This window comes from Saccopteryx leptura, chromosome 1 (assembly GCF_036850995.1).
Source record: "Saccopteryx leptura isolate mSacLep1 chromosome 1, mSacLep1_pri_phased_curated, whole genome shotgun sequence".
Taxonomy (NCBI): domain Eukaryota; kingdom Metazoa; phylum Chordata; class Mammalia; order Chiroptera; family Emballonuridae; genus Saccopteryx; species Saccopteryx leptura.
This window is the reverse complement of record NC_089503.1, coordinates 57,757,316-57,771,900: the sequence shown is the minus strand read 5'-3', so window position 1 is coordinate 57,771,900 and position 14,585 is coordinate 57,757,316. Positions and strand designations below refer to the sequence as shown.

At 55.0% G+C, this 14,585-nt stretch overlaps 1 protein-coding gene across 4 annotated transcripts in view; it reads left to right on the top strand.

The window, feature by feature from the left end:
- PDE2A (phosphodiesterase 2A) overlaps positions 1 to 13,671 on the top strand; it is a 95,016-nt gene extending 81,345 nt beyond the window's left edge. For all 4 annotated transcript variants that reach the window (XM_066367739.1, XM_066367757.1, XM_066367767.1 and 1 more), the window contains 22 exons: positions 14 to 88; positions 202 to 243; positions 770 to 838; positions 1,087 to 1,217; positions 3,649 to 3,760; positions 4,239 to 4,278; positions 4,408 to 4,471; positions 4,880 to 4,952; positions 5,100 to 5,277; positions 5,487 to 5,599; positions 6,264 to 6,341; positions 7,164 to 7,286; positions 7,769 to 7,839; positions 8,120 to 8,242; positions 8,599 to 8,686; positions 8,926 to 8,973; positions 10,306 to 10,380; positions 10,529 to 10,628; positions 10,907 to 11,019; positions 11,424 to 11,462; positions 11,598 to 11,704; positions 12,274 to 13,671. In XM_066367739.1, the coding sequence (XP_066223836.1) occupies positions 14 to 88; positions 202 to 243; positions 770 to 838; positions 1,087 to 1,217; positions 3,649 to 3,760; positions 4,239 to 4,278; positions 4,408 to 4,471; positions 4,880 to 4,952; positions 5,100 to 5,277; positions 5,487 to 5,599; positions 6,264 to 6,341; positions 7,164 to 7,286; positions 7,769 to 7,839; positions 8,120 to 8,242; positions 8,599 to 8,686; positions 8,926 to 8,973; positions 10,306 to 10,380; positions 10,529 to 10,628; positions 10,907 to 11,019; positions 11,424 to 11,462; positions 11,598 to 11,704; positions 12,274 to 12,484 (2,073 nt within the window). In that variant the 3' untranslated portion in view covers positions 12,485 to 13,671. The remainder of the gene's footprint in view (positions 1 to 13; positions 89 to 201; positions 244 to 769; positions 839 to 1,086; positions 1,218 to 3,648; positions 3,761 to 4,238; positions 4,279 to 4,407; positions 4,472 to 4,879; positions 4,953 to 5,099; positions 5,278 to 5,486; positions 5,600 to 6,263; positions 6,342 to 7,163; positions 7,287 to 7,768; positions 7,840 to 8,119; positions 8,243 to 8,598; positions 8,687 to 8,925; positions 8,974 to 10,305; positions 10,381 to 10,528; positions 10,629 to 10,906; positions 11,020 to 11,423; positions 11,463 to 11,597; positions 11,705 to 12,273) is intronic.
- The last annotated feature ends 914 nt before the right edge of the window (positions 13,672 to 14,585 follow it).

Below are 14,585 nucleotides of genomic sequence, written 5' to 3'. Positions count from 1 at the left end.
CCCTCTCTTTCAGCTGCAGCAGGAGACGCAGGCATCCCGCTGCTGCCTCCTGCTGGTGTCCGAGGACAATCTCCAGCTCTCCTGCACGGTGAGGACCCAGGTCCACTGTGGGATGGAGAGAGGGACCCGGGTCTCCGGTCTCGGGTCTCGAGGGGCAAAACCTGTTTATCCTTAACGGGTCGCCGCCCCTCTGTGCCTCAGGTCATTGGAGATAAAGTGCTGGAGGAAGAGATCAGCTTTTCGGTGAGTTTTGCGTGGTCCCCTCTGTTGAAGTCTGCAGGAGCAGCCAAGGCAAGCTAGGCGTGCCTGGGATCTGCCCAGAGAGCCTGGGATCTGCTAGAATCTCTTGGAATCTGATGGAATTATCTGGATCTTGGGATCTGCTTAGAAATGTTATGAGTGCTCACAGCCTCTCTTGATCAGAATCCACTAGGAGAAATCTCATACAACAACAGAAAAGTTTACTTGGGACCAGTTCACTTCTGTTGCGGTGTCTCTGGATTTGGTTCTCTTAGAATCTATTGAAATCAATGAGAAGTTTGGAGCCTGCTTTTCTCTTTCCTAGTTAGGGGAGACCCTAAAGTTTTCCATAGGGCATTCTGGTCAGGAGCAGAACACCATCCCCCCTTTCTCAGTGTTGACTCCATCCACCATTTGGACTGACTGAAAAGGTTCTTGAAACTTCCAGATTTGGGGGGGAGGAGTGGGGTCAGAGATTTGCCTGACATTGGTTGAACTGGGCCCTGACTCAGCTCTCCTCACTCTTCAGTTGACAATGGGACGCCTGGGCCAGGTGGTAGGAGACAAGGAGTCTATCCAGCTGAAAGACCTCACCTTGGTAAGCCATGGCCTAGTTGGACCGGGGGAGGAGGCAAAAAGAAGAGCACATTGTCCAGTCCGTAGGGCCAGGACCTCCTACGAATGTTGGAGACAAGACCCAGGACTTTCTCCCAACCCACCCCAACTCAAAGCACTTCTCACCCTGCAGGAGTCCCTGAGAACAACCTACTGCAGAGTGTGGTGGAGGCTGGGGGAGGAAGCATACTCTCTCCTGCCTCCCCTGTTCTCACTCACTCCCCTTTGCAGGAGGATGTACAACAGCTGCAAAACATGTTGGGCTGTGAGCTGCAGGCCATGCTCTGTGTCCCTGTCATCAGCCGGGCCACAGACCAGGTGGTGGCTTTGGCCTGTGCCTTCAACAAGCTCGGAGGAAACTTGTGAGTCTGGGTGGGGTGATGTGGATCAGGAGGTGAGCTGAGAGCCTGGACAGGTTCTACTAGGGTAACAGTGCTGGAAGGGTACTAGGCCGGGGTACTTACTATTCCACTGTTGGTGCTGAATGGTTTGTCGGAGCAGGAGACTATGGGATTAGGAGAGTGATAGGCCCTTGCCGCTGCTGCAGCTGAGGCACAGATAATTATTGACTTTCCACCACTCATTTTAGCTTATTTAAAATCATGTTGAGGTCTAAGTGAGTTTACCTTCCCTTTGTCCACTTCCTGTAGTTGGGATTACTTACTATTAGGGTATTGGTCTTCCCCCTATTCCCTTGTTTTGGCATTTCTGCTGGGAACTCCCTAATGAAGGAATGGTGAGCTTCTGGGATGGGTGAACTCTTGGGGACCTGCAGATATCACTGGCACAGTGAACAATGGCTAAAGGGAATGCAGGTTTTGGGGCTGGGCTAAGTTGAGGGTCTTTATAGGTACTGACAGGGCAGCTGTAAGGATCATATAAAATGGAGTAGTGGGAAGGACACAGAGTCAGGTAAATAGGCTTAGTTAGGAAGACTGTCTCAAGAACCGAGATCAGATTTGGGGTCTAGGAATGGTACTATAAATAGATTTCACGTTGCCCTGGCCAGATAGCTCAGTTAGTTAGAGTGCCTTTCCAATATGCAAAGGTTGCCAGTTTGATCCCCGGTCAGGGCACATGCAGAAACAGATAGATGTTTCTGTCTGTCTGTCTCTCTCTCCCTCTCCCTTCCTCTCTCTCTAAATTAATAAATAAAAGAAAAAATAGATCTCATGTTCTATACCAACTTACTAATTGGCAATACCTGCCTGAAGCATTGTGCTGAGACTGGATCTTAGTACTGTGGTTGATTACCTAGGTCTGTCCTGGGAGTAGGTTCGGGATGTGAATGCTACCACACTTGGTCCAGCTGGTCTAGCAGCTTGGGCTGAGTCATGCAGGTAGGGAGGAGCAGGCAGGTGAAGGGTTGAGTCTTGACTCCAGGATGCAGAGAGATGCTGACAAGATGCTTGGCCCCTGGAGCTCAAGCAAATAGGCTGGGTTTGAGGGCCTAGGGCTCCTGCAGGAAGTGGAAACTGAGCATGTTAGGACTAGAGAGGTGTCAGAACCCCAGGCATGGGGTCTACAGGAGTAGGAAGAGATCTGGGACTCATAGGTCTGTGTAGCAGGACCTCCCAACATGGAACTCTGTAGGCAGTTGGGTGGACCTGGGGAAACGAAGACAGTAGGAGGATGTGGGATCTGTGTCATTTGGTATGAGTGGGCATCCCAGTGGGGGAAATACGTGTCATTCAATAAACACACGTTGAGCATCTACTTTGTCCAGCTGTGTGCTGACCAGATGGCCTTGGAAAGGCCTTTGGGAGAGGAGTACAGAGTGAATGGGGTCCAGTAGAGGCTATGACCTCTGGCTGCTGGTTGTGGAACTGGGTTCTGAGGTGACCCTAGACCCAGAGGAGAGGTGGTATCAGAAGGTAAATGAGATGGGCCTTGGTGACAGCCTGGGCAGGGGCAGGGCCATCTCTGAGTCCCACATATATCAGGGAGTGCTGAGTGATTGCACGAACAAAAGTGGGGTTCAGCTCAAAGCACTGACTTCAGGGAAGCTGCCCAGAACTCAGAGAACAGGGACTCTGGAATCCCTTCAGCTGGGAGTGTGGTGGGGGCTGGTAGCAAGGACAGAGGTGGAATACAGTGAGGACATTTAGCAAACACTTCCCAAATATCTCCCCTGTACCACGCTCCACATTGGCATGGGTGATACAGTTATGGTCCCTCCCTCCAAGACTTAAAGTTTATGTTCATGGCACAGAGGAAGGAGGGTGGGAAAGGTACCCTAGGCAGAGCAAATAGTGTGGGAAAAAGCATGAAGGAGTGAAGGAGCCAGAGGTTTTCTCAGAATGATGAGGATTTTAATATGGCTGGAGCTGAGAGATGCCCAAAGATGAGGAGAGAGTCCGAGGAGAATAGGACAGTGACAGGAGCTGAACAAGACAAGGGCAATGCCACCCCCAATCCCTGAGGGGACTCTGGGGAGGAGGGGACTCTGGGGAGGAGCAGCAGAACACCCATCTCTGGCCTGGGCAAGTCTCCAGTCCGAGGGAGGAGACCCAGCCTCAGTCTGGGTAAATTTGAAGTCAGAGGAGGGAGACATGGCTGGGCTCCAAGAAACAATAGTCTAAGGAGAAAAACATTTTGGTCTGAGGAGACTTGTAGTCCTCCCCTCAGGGAGCCTCCAGTCTGAAGACGAGCTGCCCGCAAGCCACCTGTGCAGTGAGTAGTCCCCATAGAGGACAGTGATGGTTAGCTGGCTTCCTGGAGGAATGGAAGTGAGGAGAAATGGGGAGAGAAGTCTGACGTCAGCCCCTCTCTGATGACCTCACGTCTCCCCAGGTTCACGGACCAGGACAGGCTCGTGATCCAGCATTGCTTTCACTACACCAGCACGGTGCTCACCAGCACCCTGGCCTTCCAGAAGGAGCAGAAGCTCAAGTGTGAGTGCCAGGTGAGTGACCTGCCTTGTGCTTCCCTCAGAAACAAAGTCGCTCAGCTCTCAGTCCCAGAGATTCATCCACAAGGGCAAAGCCCATGTCTATTTGGACCATGGCAGAGGGAATACCTAGTGCCCTGGAGGTGTCTTATTAAACAGGGAGGTCACTAGTTCTTCAGGATGTCCACTGGCCGCAGGCACTGTATGCGACCACCCTCTAGTGTTCAACCTGAGTATTACAGCAACATCTGGGTGGCAGGAGCCCTAGTTGAATGCACATCTGAGACCCAAGATTTCTATACACTTTCACTGGGGCGATTCCTCCCACTCCTTCACTTAATAGTCAAATGACATAATTAGACTCTGCCGGTCTTCAGCATGTGTGGAGAATCCTAGGAGAGGAACGAGAAGCCCCTGGGGATGTTGGAGGCAGGGTGTTGGAGAGGGTCACCTTCTGTAACCTGAACCGCTATGATTATTTTCTCCATTTCAGGCTCTCCTCCAAGTGGCAAAGAACCTCTTCACTCACCTGGGTAAGTGCACTGTCCTCCATGCCTGGTGTGGGTGCGAGTAGGGCTGGGTTTGGGGAGGGGTGGTGGGAAGGCTTGGCCTTGGCGTCAGCCCAGTCTCACCACTGTCCCCCACCCCTCTCCTTCTCACAGACGACGTCTCTGTCCTGCTCCAGGAGATCATCACAGAGGCCAGAAACCTCAGTAATGCTGAGATGTGAGTGGATTTACCCTGGTAGGGGAAAGAGAGGCATGGGCCTCAGTCCTCATCCCCGCCTTTCTTCCCTTCTTTTTTCCTCCACTGTGTTCTTGTGGGACCCCATCACATTTTGTACGACCCTTTACTTCATGCCTGCCACCATCACTAGACTGTAACATCCAATGAGAGCATGAGTGGGGCTCGTTTTACCTAATATGATGTGTGGCACAAAGTAAGAGCTAAAAAAAAAAAGTATTGGACTGGTCTAATATCTAGAGTCTTTCGCCTGGATGATCCCTGAGGAGTCTTTCACTGCGGATCACTCCTCCTGGGCCTCGGAAAGCCCGGCTTTGCCTCCCGTTGTGAGAGCGGGGGTGGCCCCAGAGGGGTGTCAGAGCCTTGCAAACCAAGGCCGTCTCCCCACAGCTGCTCCGTGTTCCTGCTGGACCAGAACGAGCTGGTGGCCAAGGTGTTCGATGGGGGCGTGGTGGAGGACGAGGTGAGGCAGGGCTGCCCAGAGAGAGTACTGCGGTGGTCCTGGGCCTTGGGTGTCTGCAGTGGGGCTGGGAGCAGGCCAGGCAGGTCAATGGCCCGCTCTGTGGTCAGCCACTAACTTTTCCTTCCCAACCCATGCCTGCCCCGGCAGAGCTATGAGATCCGCATCCCGGCCAACCAGGGGATAGCCGGCCATGTGGCCACTACGGGTCAGATCCTGAACATCCCGGATGCCTACGCACACCCGCTTTTCTACCGCGGCGTGGACGACAGCACCGGTTTCCGCACGCGTAACATCCTCTGCTTCCCCATCAAGAACGAGAACCAGGGTGCGGGCTCCTGGCGGAGGGGCGGAACGCGGCCACACAGGGATGGGGCCTGAGCAGGATGGAACCGAGCAGATGTCCCCAACCCTTCCCCACTGCTCTGGCGTCCCCTAGCGGAAGGCATAGGCTTCCCAGGCTGGGGATGTCCCTGGGAAGGCATATCCCTGCGGGACACATCTACCCGCCGGTCCTAGCTCCTTTTCTGCCCTCAGAGGTCATCGGTGTGGCGGAGCTGGTAAACAAGATCAACGGACCATGGTTCAGCAAGTTTGATGAAGACCTGGCCACGGCCTTCTCCATCTACTGCGGCATCAGCATCGCCCATGTGAGTGGGGATAGAGCGAGGCCAGTGCAGGACCCTCTGTGCTCCTCCCCACGTCGGCTCTCCTTGCTCTGTCCCACCTAGGACTCAGAGCCCCGCTGCTCAGTTGCTGTGCAACCTTCTGTACCGCTGGTCACTTCTGGCCTCAGTTTCCCATCTGAAAAGTTACTACTTCCTGTCCTATCCCCTTAGCCTCCAAAGACCATGGGAAACCCCAGTTCTCGTTATTCACTCGCCTACCCCACCCTCCTCTGGAAACAACCTCAAGCCAAGTCCCCGATCAACTTCTTTTTGGGAAATATTGGGTCTCATTGTTTACAACAGGCAGCTGTGCTGTGGGACTCCAACCCACTTGTCCCTGAAACTGTCCCCCTCCTTGCTTCTCTTTCTCTGCTGTGGGCCTTGGGCTCCGTCGCTGAAGACTGGGACAGACTCAGAAGGGGATGCAAAGTGCCAGATCGAATGCTAAGAAATCCTAGGAGGAGGAGCGAGGGGAGGTCCAGATGAAGGTTGGAGGGGGCTCCATACTCTGAACTGGAGCTCGAAGGCTCAGACTGGGGCCAGCGCATGAAGTTCTATCTGACCTCTTTGTCCAGTCCTGGGTATTCTGAGATTTCACAGCCACCTTGTTTGAGCTCCATTCTTTTCCTTTCTCTCCTGACCCCAGTCCCTCCTTTACAAGAAAGTGAATGAGGCGCAGTATCGCAGCCACCTCGCCAATGAGATGATGATGTACCACATGAAGGTGAGGCTTGCACAGAGCTTCTGTCCTCCTTCCCAGTGCCCCAAGGTCCCCTGCGTCCCCAAGTCCTCATGGGCCTAGGGCCAGGCTGGGCTTTCAGGTCACCCTCTCTTAAAGATCAGGAGAGAGACCCAGTGCAGTGCCTGAACTCCAGCTCCAGGCACATTCTGGCTCAGCCCGAGGCTGGCAGCAGGACCCGTCCCAGGGAAGAACCTGGTTTGGCGAGGTTTCCCCCGTGTCCAGGGATAATTTCCATCTTGGGAATGACTGAAGGCTGAGAACTCACTCAGGGCCTCTGCTGCAGCTCCCCTAGGTACCGTGGTCCTGAGGTCCTGGTCAGTCCTACTTACGATATTCCATCTCATTCCCAGATCCTGTGTCAGCAAATCTGTCCCAGGCTTTAGTTCAGAGTATGTGGTGGTCATTGTTGATTTAAACATTTCCTCTCACCTATGCCTAAACCAAAGGGTCCCAGACTTTGTAGATGGAGTCAGAGCTGTAGTATGAAGGATTGAGGCTAGACTCTGAGATGGTCTTCCTCCCCAAATAAGGGCGCTTTAAGTTAGTGTCTATGGAAGGCTACCCTGGTTTGGGGTGTCATAAAAGGGTGTCCTCTGTCTTTGCCAAGGACAGGCTATTACAGATGAGGGTGGTCACAGACGAGGAGGCACAGTAGGTGGGCTGCAGGGCTGTGAGGGGAGTGTGGTAATCTTCTGTCCAGTAACTGGGTACACTCTGGATGAAGGGTCACCCCACCTAGTATTTGAGGAAGAGCACACTGAATAGGTGGAGGGCCTCTTCTAATGCCCTAACTGGTCCCCGAAGGTCTCTGATGATGAATACACCAAACTTCTCCGTGATGGGATCCAGCCCATAGCTTACATTGACTCTAACTTCGCCAGTTTTACCTACACTCCTCGCTCTCTTCCTGAAGATGACACTTCCATGGTGAGCTGTCCTCCTGCCCCTTCTCCACCCCTTCCCATGGCGACAGAGGGTGTACAAGCTGAGATTTCAGTTAAATGTGCCCAGGAACTTCCTGGCAAGGCAGAGACATCAAGGAAGGCTATAGTGTCTCTCTTAGAGATGGCGTGGGCATGTGGTCTGCCAGCATGGGCCGTGGGGCCTGCCTAGGGGCTAGGGGCCAGCTGGGTGACTGCCAAGGATTGCTCCAGCATGTGGCCTCAGCGTTGGCACCTCACTTCCCGTGTTTCTAAGATTTTATATGAGCTTGGTTCCAAGAGTTCTTAGGCCCCATAGTTCTAAAAGTTCTTGGCTCCAAGAATGCTTGGTGCTGCCATTTTATGGTTCTCTAGTACAGATCTAAAGAGCTAAGACTTCCAAAATTTTGTAGGCTTCAAGAAGGGCCAAAGCAGGGACCCTGTCTTGAAACTGACAGTCCCCCGACCCCTGCCTTCTGCTCTCTGCAGGCCATCCTGAGCATGCTGCAGGACATGAATTTCATCAACAACTACAAAATTGACCGCCCGACACTGGCCCGGTGTGTGCCCCAGCCCTCTCCTCCGCATGCAGGCAGCCCCATCTCTGCCTCCCTCTGTCCTAGACTCTCACATCTGTTGTCCCCAGCCTACTGGGGAGGAGTCTCTCTGGGACAACTAAGGAAGACTTAGTCTTGTGGGAGCGGGGAGGGTCCATGAGTGAGAGGCAATTTCTAACACCAAGACCATGAGGAAAAGAAAGAAATGGGGAAGGGCAGAACCTGAAGGGCTACCTGGAGGAAGAGAGCCTGAGGCCCATCTGTGCCCTGTCCCCTCCCCCAGGTTCTGTTTGATGGTGAAGAAGGGCTATCGGGATCCTCCCTACCACAACTGGATGCACGCCTTCTCTGTCTCTCACTTCTGCTACCTGCTCTACAAGAACCTGGAGCTCACCAACTACCTCGAGTGAGTGGCTACACTTCCTCCCCCACATCTGGCGGCCACTGGGGTCCCTTTCCTTGGGGCAGGGAAACACCTTCTATGTGTCAGGCATTTTACATGCACCACCTAAGGGGACCCTGTTAACAGCCCAATGAGGAAGGTTGCAGAGCCCCATTTTCTGGGACAGACTTACTCATAGTCCCAGTCCCAGGGAGTGGTGGGCCCACCAAACTCCAAAGCAGGGCTTCTTTCCAGGAAGAAGAACCAACTATCCTGAGCTCTTGTCCTGATGGCTCCTGGACATCTCATCCAGCTGTCCCTGCTCTGGGGTTGGAGAGGGAATGGTGGCTGGACCTCTCTCCTCTCTGTTTTTCAACCAGGGACATCGAGATCTTTGCCTTGTTTGTTTCCTGCATGTGTCATGACCTAGACCACAGAGGCACAAACAACTCCTTCCAGGTGGCCTCGGTGAGATCCCGCCCTCCTCACAGTGGGAACCCCCCTGGGGTATCTGGGAATGTCACTTCTCCAGCCTGAGGAGAGATGGGAGCTGGTGTGACCAGGAGCCTGAGACTCTCCCAGGCTTTGTGCTGGGCTCTGGGTGGGGGAGGGGGGAGGGGCGGGAGGAGCAGGGCAGTGCTGAGCTTCAAGTGGCAGGTGCTGGGATCTGGATGTGAGGAGTGATGGAGTTTTCCCGGCTTTTCCAGAAATCTGTGCTGGCTGCACTCTACAGCTCTGAGGGCTCTGTCATGGAGGTACCACCATTTCCCCCAACCCCCTGCCACATACCCTGTCCTCCTTCTCATCCTCTAAGGCTGGTGATGTGCAAAGTTAGACTGTGACCCAGCTCCTCCTGTGCCCATCCCCTGCCTGCTTTTCAGACAGGCTGTGAGAGCTGTAGCCACTCCCAGGGCATGTCTGTCCCTTTTCCTGGATGCACTTGGAGGGGTGCAGTGTGGATGGGGGTGCAAGTCCGGCTGCAGTTTCTGCTGAAGCTCAGGTTTTCAAAGAGAAGATTTGTCTTTAGCACGATTCTCTTTGCATGTCTGGGAACAATACCCATGTAAACCCTCTCTGCCAAGCCTGGGAGGGGCTCCACTCTCATCATAGTCAACTTTGCCTTAGACCAGTGGTCCCCAGCCTTTTTTGGGCCACAGACTGGTTTAATGTCAGAAAATATTTTCACGGACGAGCCTTTAGGGTGGGATGGATAAATGTATCAGGTGACCGAGATATGCATCAAGAGTGAGTCTTAGACGGATATAACAGAAGGAATCTGGTCATTTTTAAAAAATAAAACATCATTCAGACTTAAATATAAATAAAATGGAAATAATGTAAGTTATTTATTTTTTCTCTGCGGACCGGTACCAAATGGCCCACGGACCGGTACCAGTCCATGGCCCGGGGGTTGGGGACCGCTGCCTTAGACTATTTGGTTTGGGTCCACTCACCCCCAGATAGTGGCTCCTTGAGGCAGAAACAAAATCTGGGACATCTCTGAGTTCCCTACATTTGGCACAGGGCTTGGCACAGAATTGGAGCCAAACTTTCAAGGTTATCTCACCCTGTGCTGCCCACTCCCACAACACCCTCCAGAGACTGCTCCTGCTTGCGCACCCCCAGAGATGAGGGGCTCACTCCCTCCTGGCAGCAGCCTTGCTTCTGCCCTCTGCACCCTGGGTTGAGCCGACTGACAGCCCTTCAGTTTCGGGAGGCAGAGGCCTCGCTTGCCCTTGCCTCATCACTGCCTTTCTTTGTCAGCAAACAAATGTTAGCTGCATGAATTAGTGTCTAGCACTCCTAGGGATCATTTCAGAACGGTTCCAGCTTGAGAGGCCCTCTGAGCCCACTTTGTTGTGTCCCTCCATGTGACAGCTGGGAAGTGTGAGGCTCAGAATAATCTAGGGCCTTGCCTGGGTCACACCAAGGATGGAAACAGAACCCAGAAAAGGAGCTAGGGCCCTGAATCCCTGCTCTGTCACCTTGGGGGCCAGGGCTGGGCCAGACCTACTCCCTTTCTTGGGGTCAATGATGAGGGAGCCTCCTGGTCCATCTGGACCCCATCACTCCTCTCTCCCCCCCAGAGGCACCACTTTGCTCAAGCCATCGCCATCCTCAACACCCATGGTTGCAACATCTTCGACCACTTCTCCCGGAAGGTGATGGGGCCAGGGTGGGGGTGAGAAGGTGCGACCCAGGAGCTTGCTCAAAACAGGAGAAGGGGACGGTGGGTGGAGGCTCCTCAGGGCCAGGGGGTGGATGGAGGTGTCTAGCAGGAGTCCGTGACATCTCCCTGCCCCCACCCAGGACTATCAGCGCATGCTGGACCTGATGCGGGACATCATCTTGGCCACAGACCTGGCCCACCACCTGCGCATCTTCAAGGACCTCCAGAAGATGGCTGAAGGTGCCTACTTTTAGTTCCAGGACTTGGGGCTGGGGAGGGACCTCCAAGAGGAGGATTTGCTAGAGAGTGTCCCCAGGAGTTTAGACCCACCCCTTCTAGCATCGACCCACCCCTTCCAGCATCTACTCACCAGGCAGACCCAGCCCCGACCCCTTGGCTCCCATCCAGGGCACGAAATCCCTGGACCACTTTGGGGTGGGCCCTGGGGATTTTTTCCTCAGAAAGAGGGCGCCAGGAGGCTGGGCCCTGCTCCCTGACAACCATCCTCTCCCCAACAGTGGGCTATGATCGAACCAATAAGCAGCACCACAGCCTCCTTCTCTGCCTCCTTATGACCTCTTGTGACCTCTCTGACCAGACCAAGGGCTGGAAGACCACAAAGAAGATTGCAGTAAGGGCTGCCCCTTTCTGGGAAGGTGCAGGCTGCAAACTCTGCCTGGCTCTATGTGGTTTCTGCAGCCTGAACCCCCTTTCTGTGCTGAGCTCAGCCAGACTATATTTTGGGGAGACAGAAACCTAGACCACCTCAGGGTGACACACAGGGAAATTCGGAGAGGGGAAAGGGGCCTGTACTTCCCTGGGGTCACACAAAAAGTCAGTGGCTGGTAGCAGGTGGGCCAGAACCCAGCCATTCCTCCCCATCCCGGCTATCCTCCTGGCCGGCTGGGGGTGCTGAGGACAGGCCCTGAGGTAGAGGTGAGGGGTGCCTCAGTTTGCCCCCTTGGGACGGGGCTATAGAGGAGCGAGGGTGGGTGCGTCCCACTCACAGGACGTGATGAGAGTGTTTCCTTTCAGGAGCTGATCTACAAAGAGTTCTTCTCCCAGGGAGACTTGGTATGTGGGGAATGACCTCAAGGTGTCCAGGTTGGGGGTGGGTTCCTGGCCTGGGGCTGGGAAGGGCTGGGTTAGCCCTGTCCTGGTGCCTAATGGAGGAGGAGGAGGGGAAGCCTGATGAGTCGATGCCCACAGGAGAAGGCCATGGGCAATAGGCCAATGGAGATGATGGACCGCGAGAAGGCCTATATCCCCGAGCTGCAGATCAGCTTCATGGAGCACATCGCAATGCCCATCTACAAGTGAGGAGCGCACGGGGCTGCTGGGGGCTGCACGGAGAGGGTGGGGGCGAGGCCGGCCCTGGCCATCTACAAGTGAGGAGCGCACGGGGCTGGTGGGGGCTGCACGGAGAGGGCGGGGGCGAGGCCGGCCCTGGCCATCTACAAGTGAGGGAGCGCACGGGGCTGCTGGGGGCTGCACGGAGAGGGCGGGGGCGAGGCTGGCCCTGGCCATCTACAAGTGAGGAGCGCACGGGGCTGCTGGGGGCTGCACGGAGAGGGTGGGGGCGAGGCCGGCCCTGGCCATCATGGCAGACGCAGGTGCTGGGCTTGGCTCGACTCTTCTCCATTGAACGACCCCTCTACCCCCTTTCCCCCACCTCTGGACACAGCTGTCTGCTGCTCTGCCCCTAAGTTGACCCTTCACTTTGTCCTTGGTTCCCCATGGAAAGAGATCATCACGTTCTCCTTGAATGTCCAGTCCTACACCTCACACTCATAGATGTTCTCCCTGTGGTATAGCCCTGATCTTTCTACCCGTCACTATCTGACTTCTGACCTCTAATCTCTAATGCCGCCCTGTGCACCCCCAGGCTGCTACAGGACCTGTTCCCCAAAGCAGCGGAGCTGTATGAGCGCGTGGCCTCTAACCGTGAGCACTGGACCAAGGTGTCCCACAAGTTCACCATCCGAGGCCTCCCGAGCAACAACTCGCTGGACTTCCTGGACGAGGAGTACGAGGCGCCTGAGCTGGACGGCACCGGGGGCCCTGTCAACGGCTGTTGCGGCCTTGACGCGGAGTGAGCCACTCCCAGGACCCTCCCCACCCAGGCCTCCTCCTACAGTCCTCCACTGGCCTGGTCAGATGCTTTGGGGCCAGAGCCAGGGGTCCTGTGTTCCAGACCAGAACTTCCCTTGTGACCTGGGCCAGTGCTGATCTCTGGCCCTCGGCATTCTCGTCTGTATAATGGAAGCAAGACTTCCAGCCTCACCGAGACTTTGTCATTTGTCCCTGAGAGCACAAGGGTGACCCATGAGTAGCACGCCTTGCTCTGCAGCTCTGACCACACCTTGGCAGGTCCTCCCCAAGCTGCTCCTTCTCTGAGGCAGCCTGGGGGGTCTCCTGGGCACCAGTCCTGCCCCTCCGGGGTTGTGCCCCTTTCCCCAGCCAGGATCCTCGCTCGTGCAAGGAGAAAGTGGGGCGTCTCAGTGAGCAGAGGGTGGGTCTTAGCTCTGCGGGAGGACTGGAAACAGCCGCAGGGCCGTAGGTGCTTCTGAGGACTGCCACTGGACTCACGGTGAGGATGGGGACCTGGGGCGTGGTTGAAGCAGGGACCCCGTGAGGAAGCTGCCAGAGGGGCACTTAGTGCTCTGAAAAGAGAGGGTCAGGATGAAAGAACAGGAACAGTAGGCAGGAAGGATCCCTGGGCTGGGAGACCGGCCCGGTTGAGTCAGCAATGCTTCCTCCTGGCTGTGTGACTCTGGGCAAGTCCCTTCCCCGATCTGGGTGAAACAGGAGGGTGAGACAATCTGTTCTTTGAGACCCCTTTTAGATCAAAGTCCCCATAGCTCTTTGGAGTCCTAGGAGAGGCCATGGAATGCCGCTGACACCCTAGGGCAGAGAGCTGGCCGAGTCCCGCAGTGGCCCCGTGAGTGTACCCCCTTTGCCCGAGTCCCTCCCCTGTTCCTGCCCCCAGAGAGGGGCCTGGCCTCAGCCCTAGCAGGGTGTCTCTCCCCTTCAAGGCCATATTCACCCGTGCCCTGGGGCTTGGGAGACCCCATTGGGCCGGGCCTTTTGGGTCAGCCCAGCAGCTTCTCCCTTCTCTTTTGTTCTGTGTGTTGTGGGGTGGGGGGAGGGGGGCCACCTGCCTTACCTATTCGGAGTTGCCTTTAGAGAGATGTGTTTTTTTTAGGACTCTGTGCAACTGTTGTATATGGTCCCGTGGGCTGACCGCTTTGTACATGAGAATAAATCTATTTCTTTCTACCAACCTTCCCCCATGGGGCTGTTTGCAGACTTTGTGGGGGAAATAGAATTGGGGGCAGCACATGCCCATTAGAACTCCTTGACTTCAGGAGCCCCCTCTCTTGGTGCCTAGCCCCTGTTCTGAGGGAGTCATAAACCTACTGAGGTATTCCTGGGCAATTCTTGTCTGATACAAGGGTTGAGGGATGGATGAAAGACGAGGCTGTCTGGGCATGGGACAGTGAGAGGACCTGTTGGCTGGCAGAGATTGTGGACAAGAGAGGGAGCACTGAGGAGCTGAAGCAATCAGAGAGGCTGCCTGGAGGAGGTGGTCTTATGCTTCTCCTAGCCCCTCTGTCTGCTGGCCTACTCTTGTTATGAGTGCCCATACAGCTAGGACCTGGACCTGTGAACTCCCATCTATCCACAGGGATGTCTGTCTGTATCCTCATAAGTCCCGCCAAAGGGATACCCCTGAGTCTGACTCCATAGCAGATGCACCCAGGGTTGTTCTGTAGAGTCATCCCACCTGCTATCAGACTGTGAGAGTGTTTGCCTTTGCACAGACAGAGGGGCAGGGTCCAGATTGGGGGTATGAGGAGGCTCTGACTGGAACAGTCTCCAGACCCCGTCCTGCCACTTGCCTATACCCCTTCCATCTCTTCTCCCTGTTCATCTCCTCCACATCAGTAAAGTTGATGTATTAAGGGCTGGCCACTGGTTCTCCTTTCCTGGGGGAAGGAGGAAGGGAAAGACTGGGTGTAACGCAGGAGGTCCACACCCAGGAAATAGATCTGGTGTTTTTGTGGGATCCCAAGGAAATCATAAGGAAGACCAGATGGAGCAGACATAACCTTTATTACTTGCACACGGGCAGCAGTGATGGCGGCCTGTCAGTGAAAGTTCCATGCCCCGCAGGGTGGGGTCATGGTGTAAATG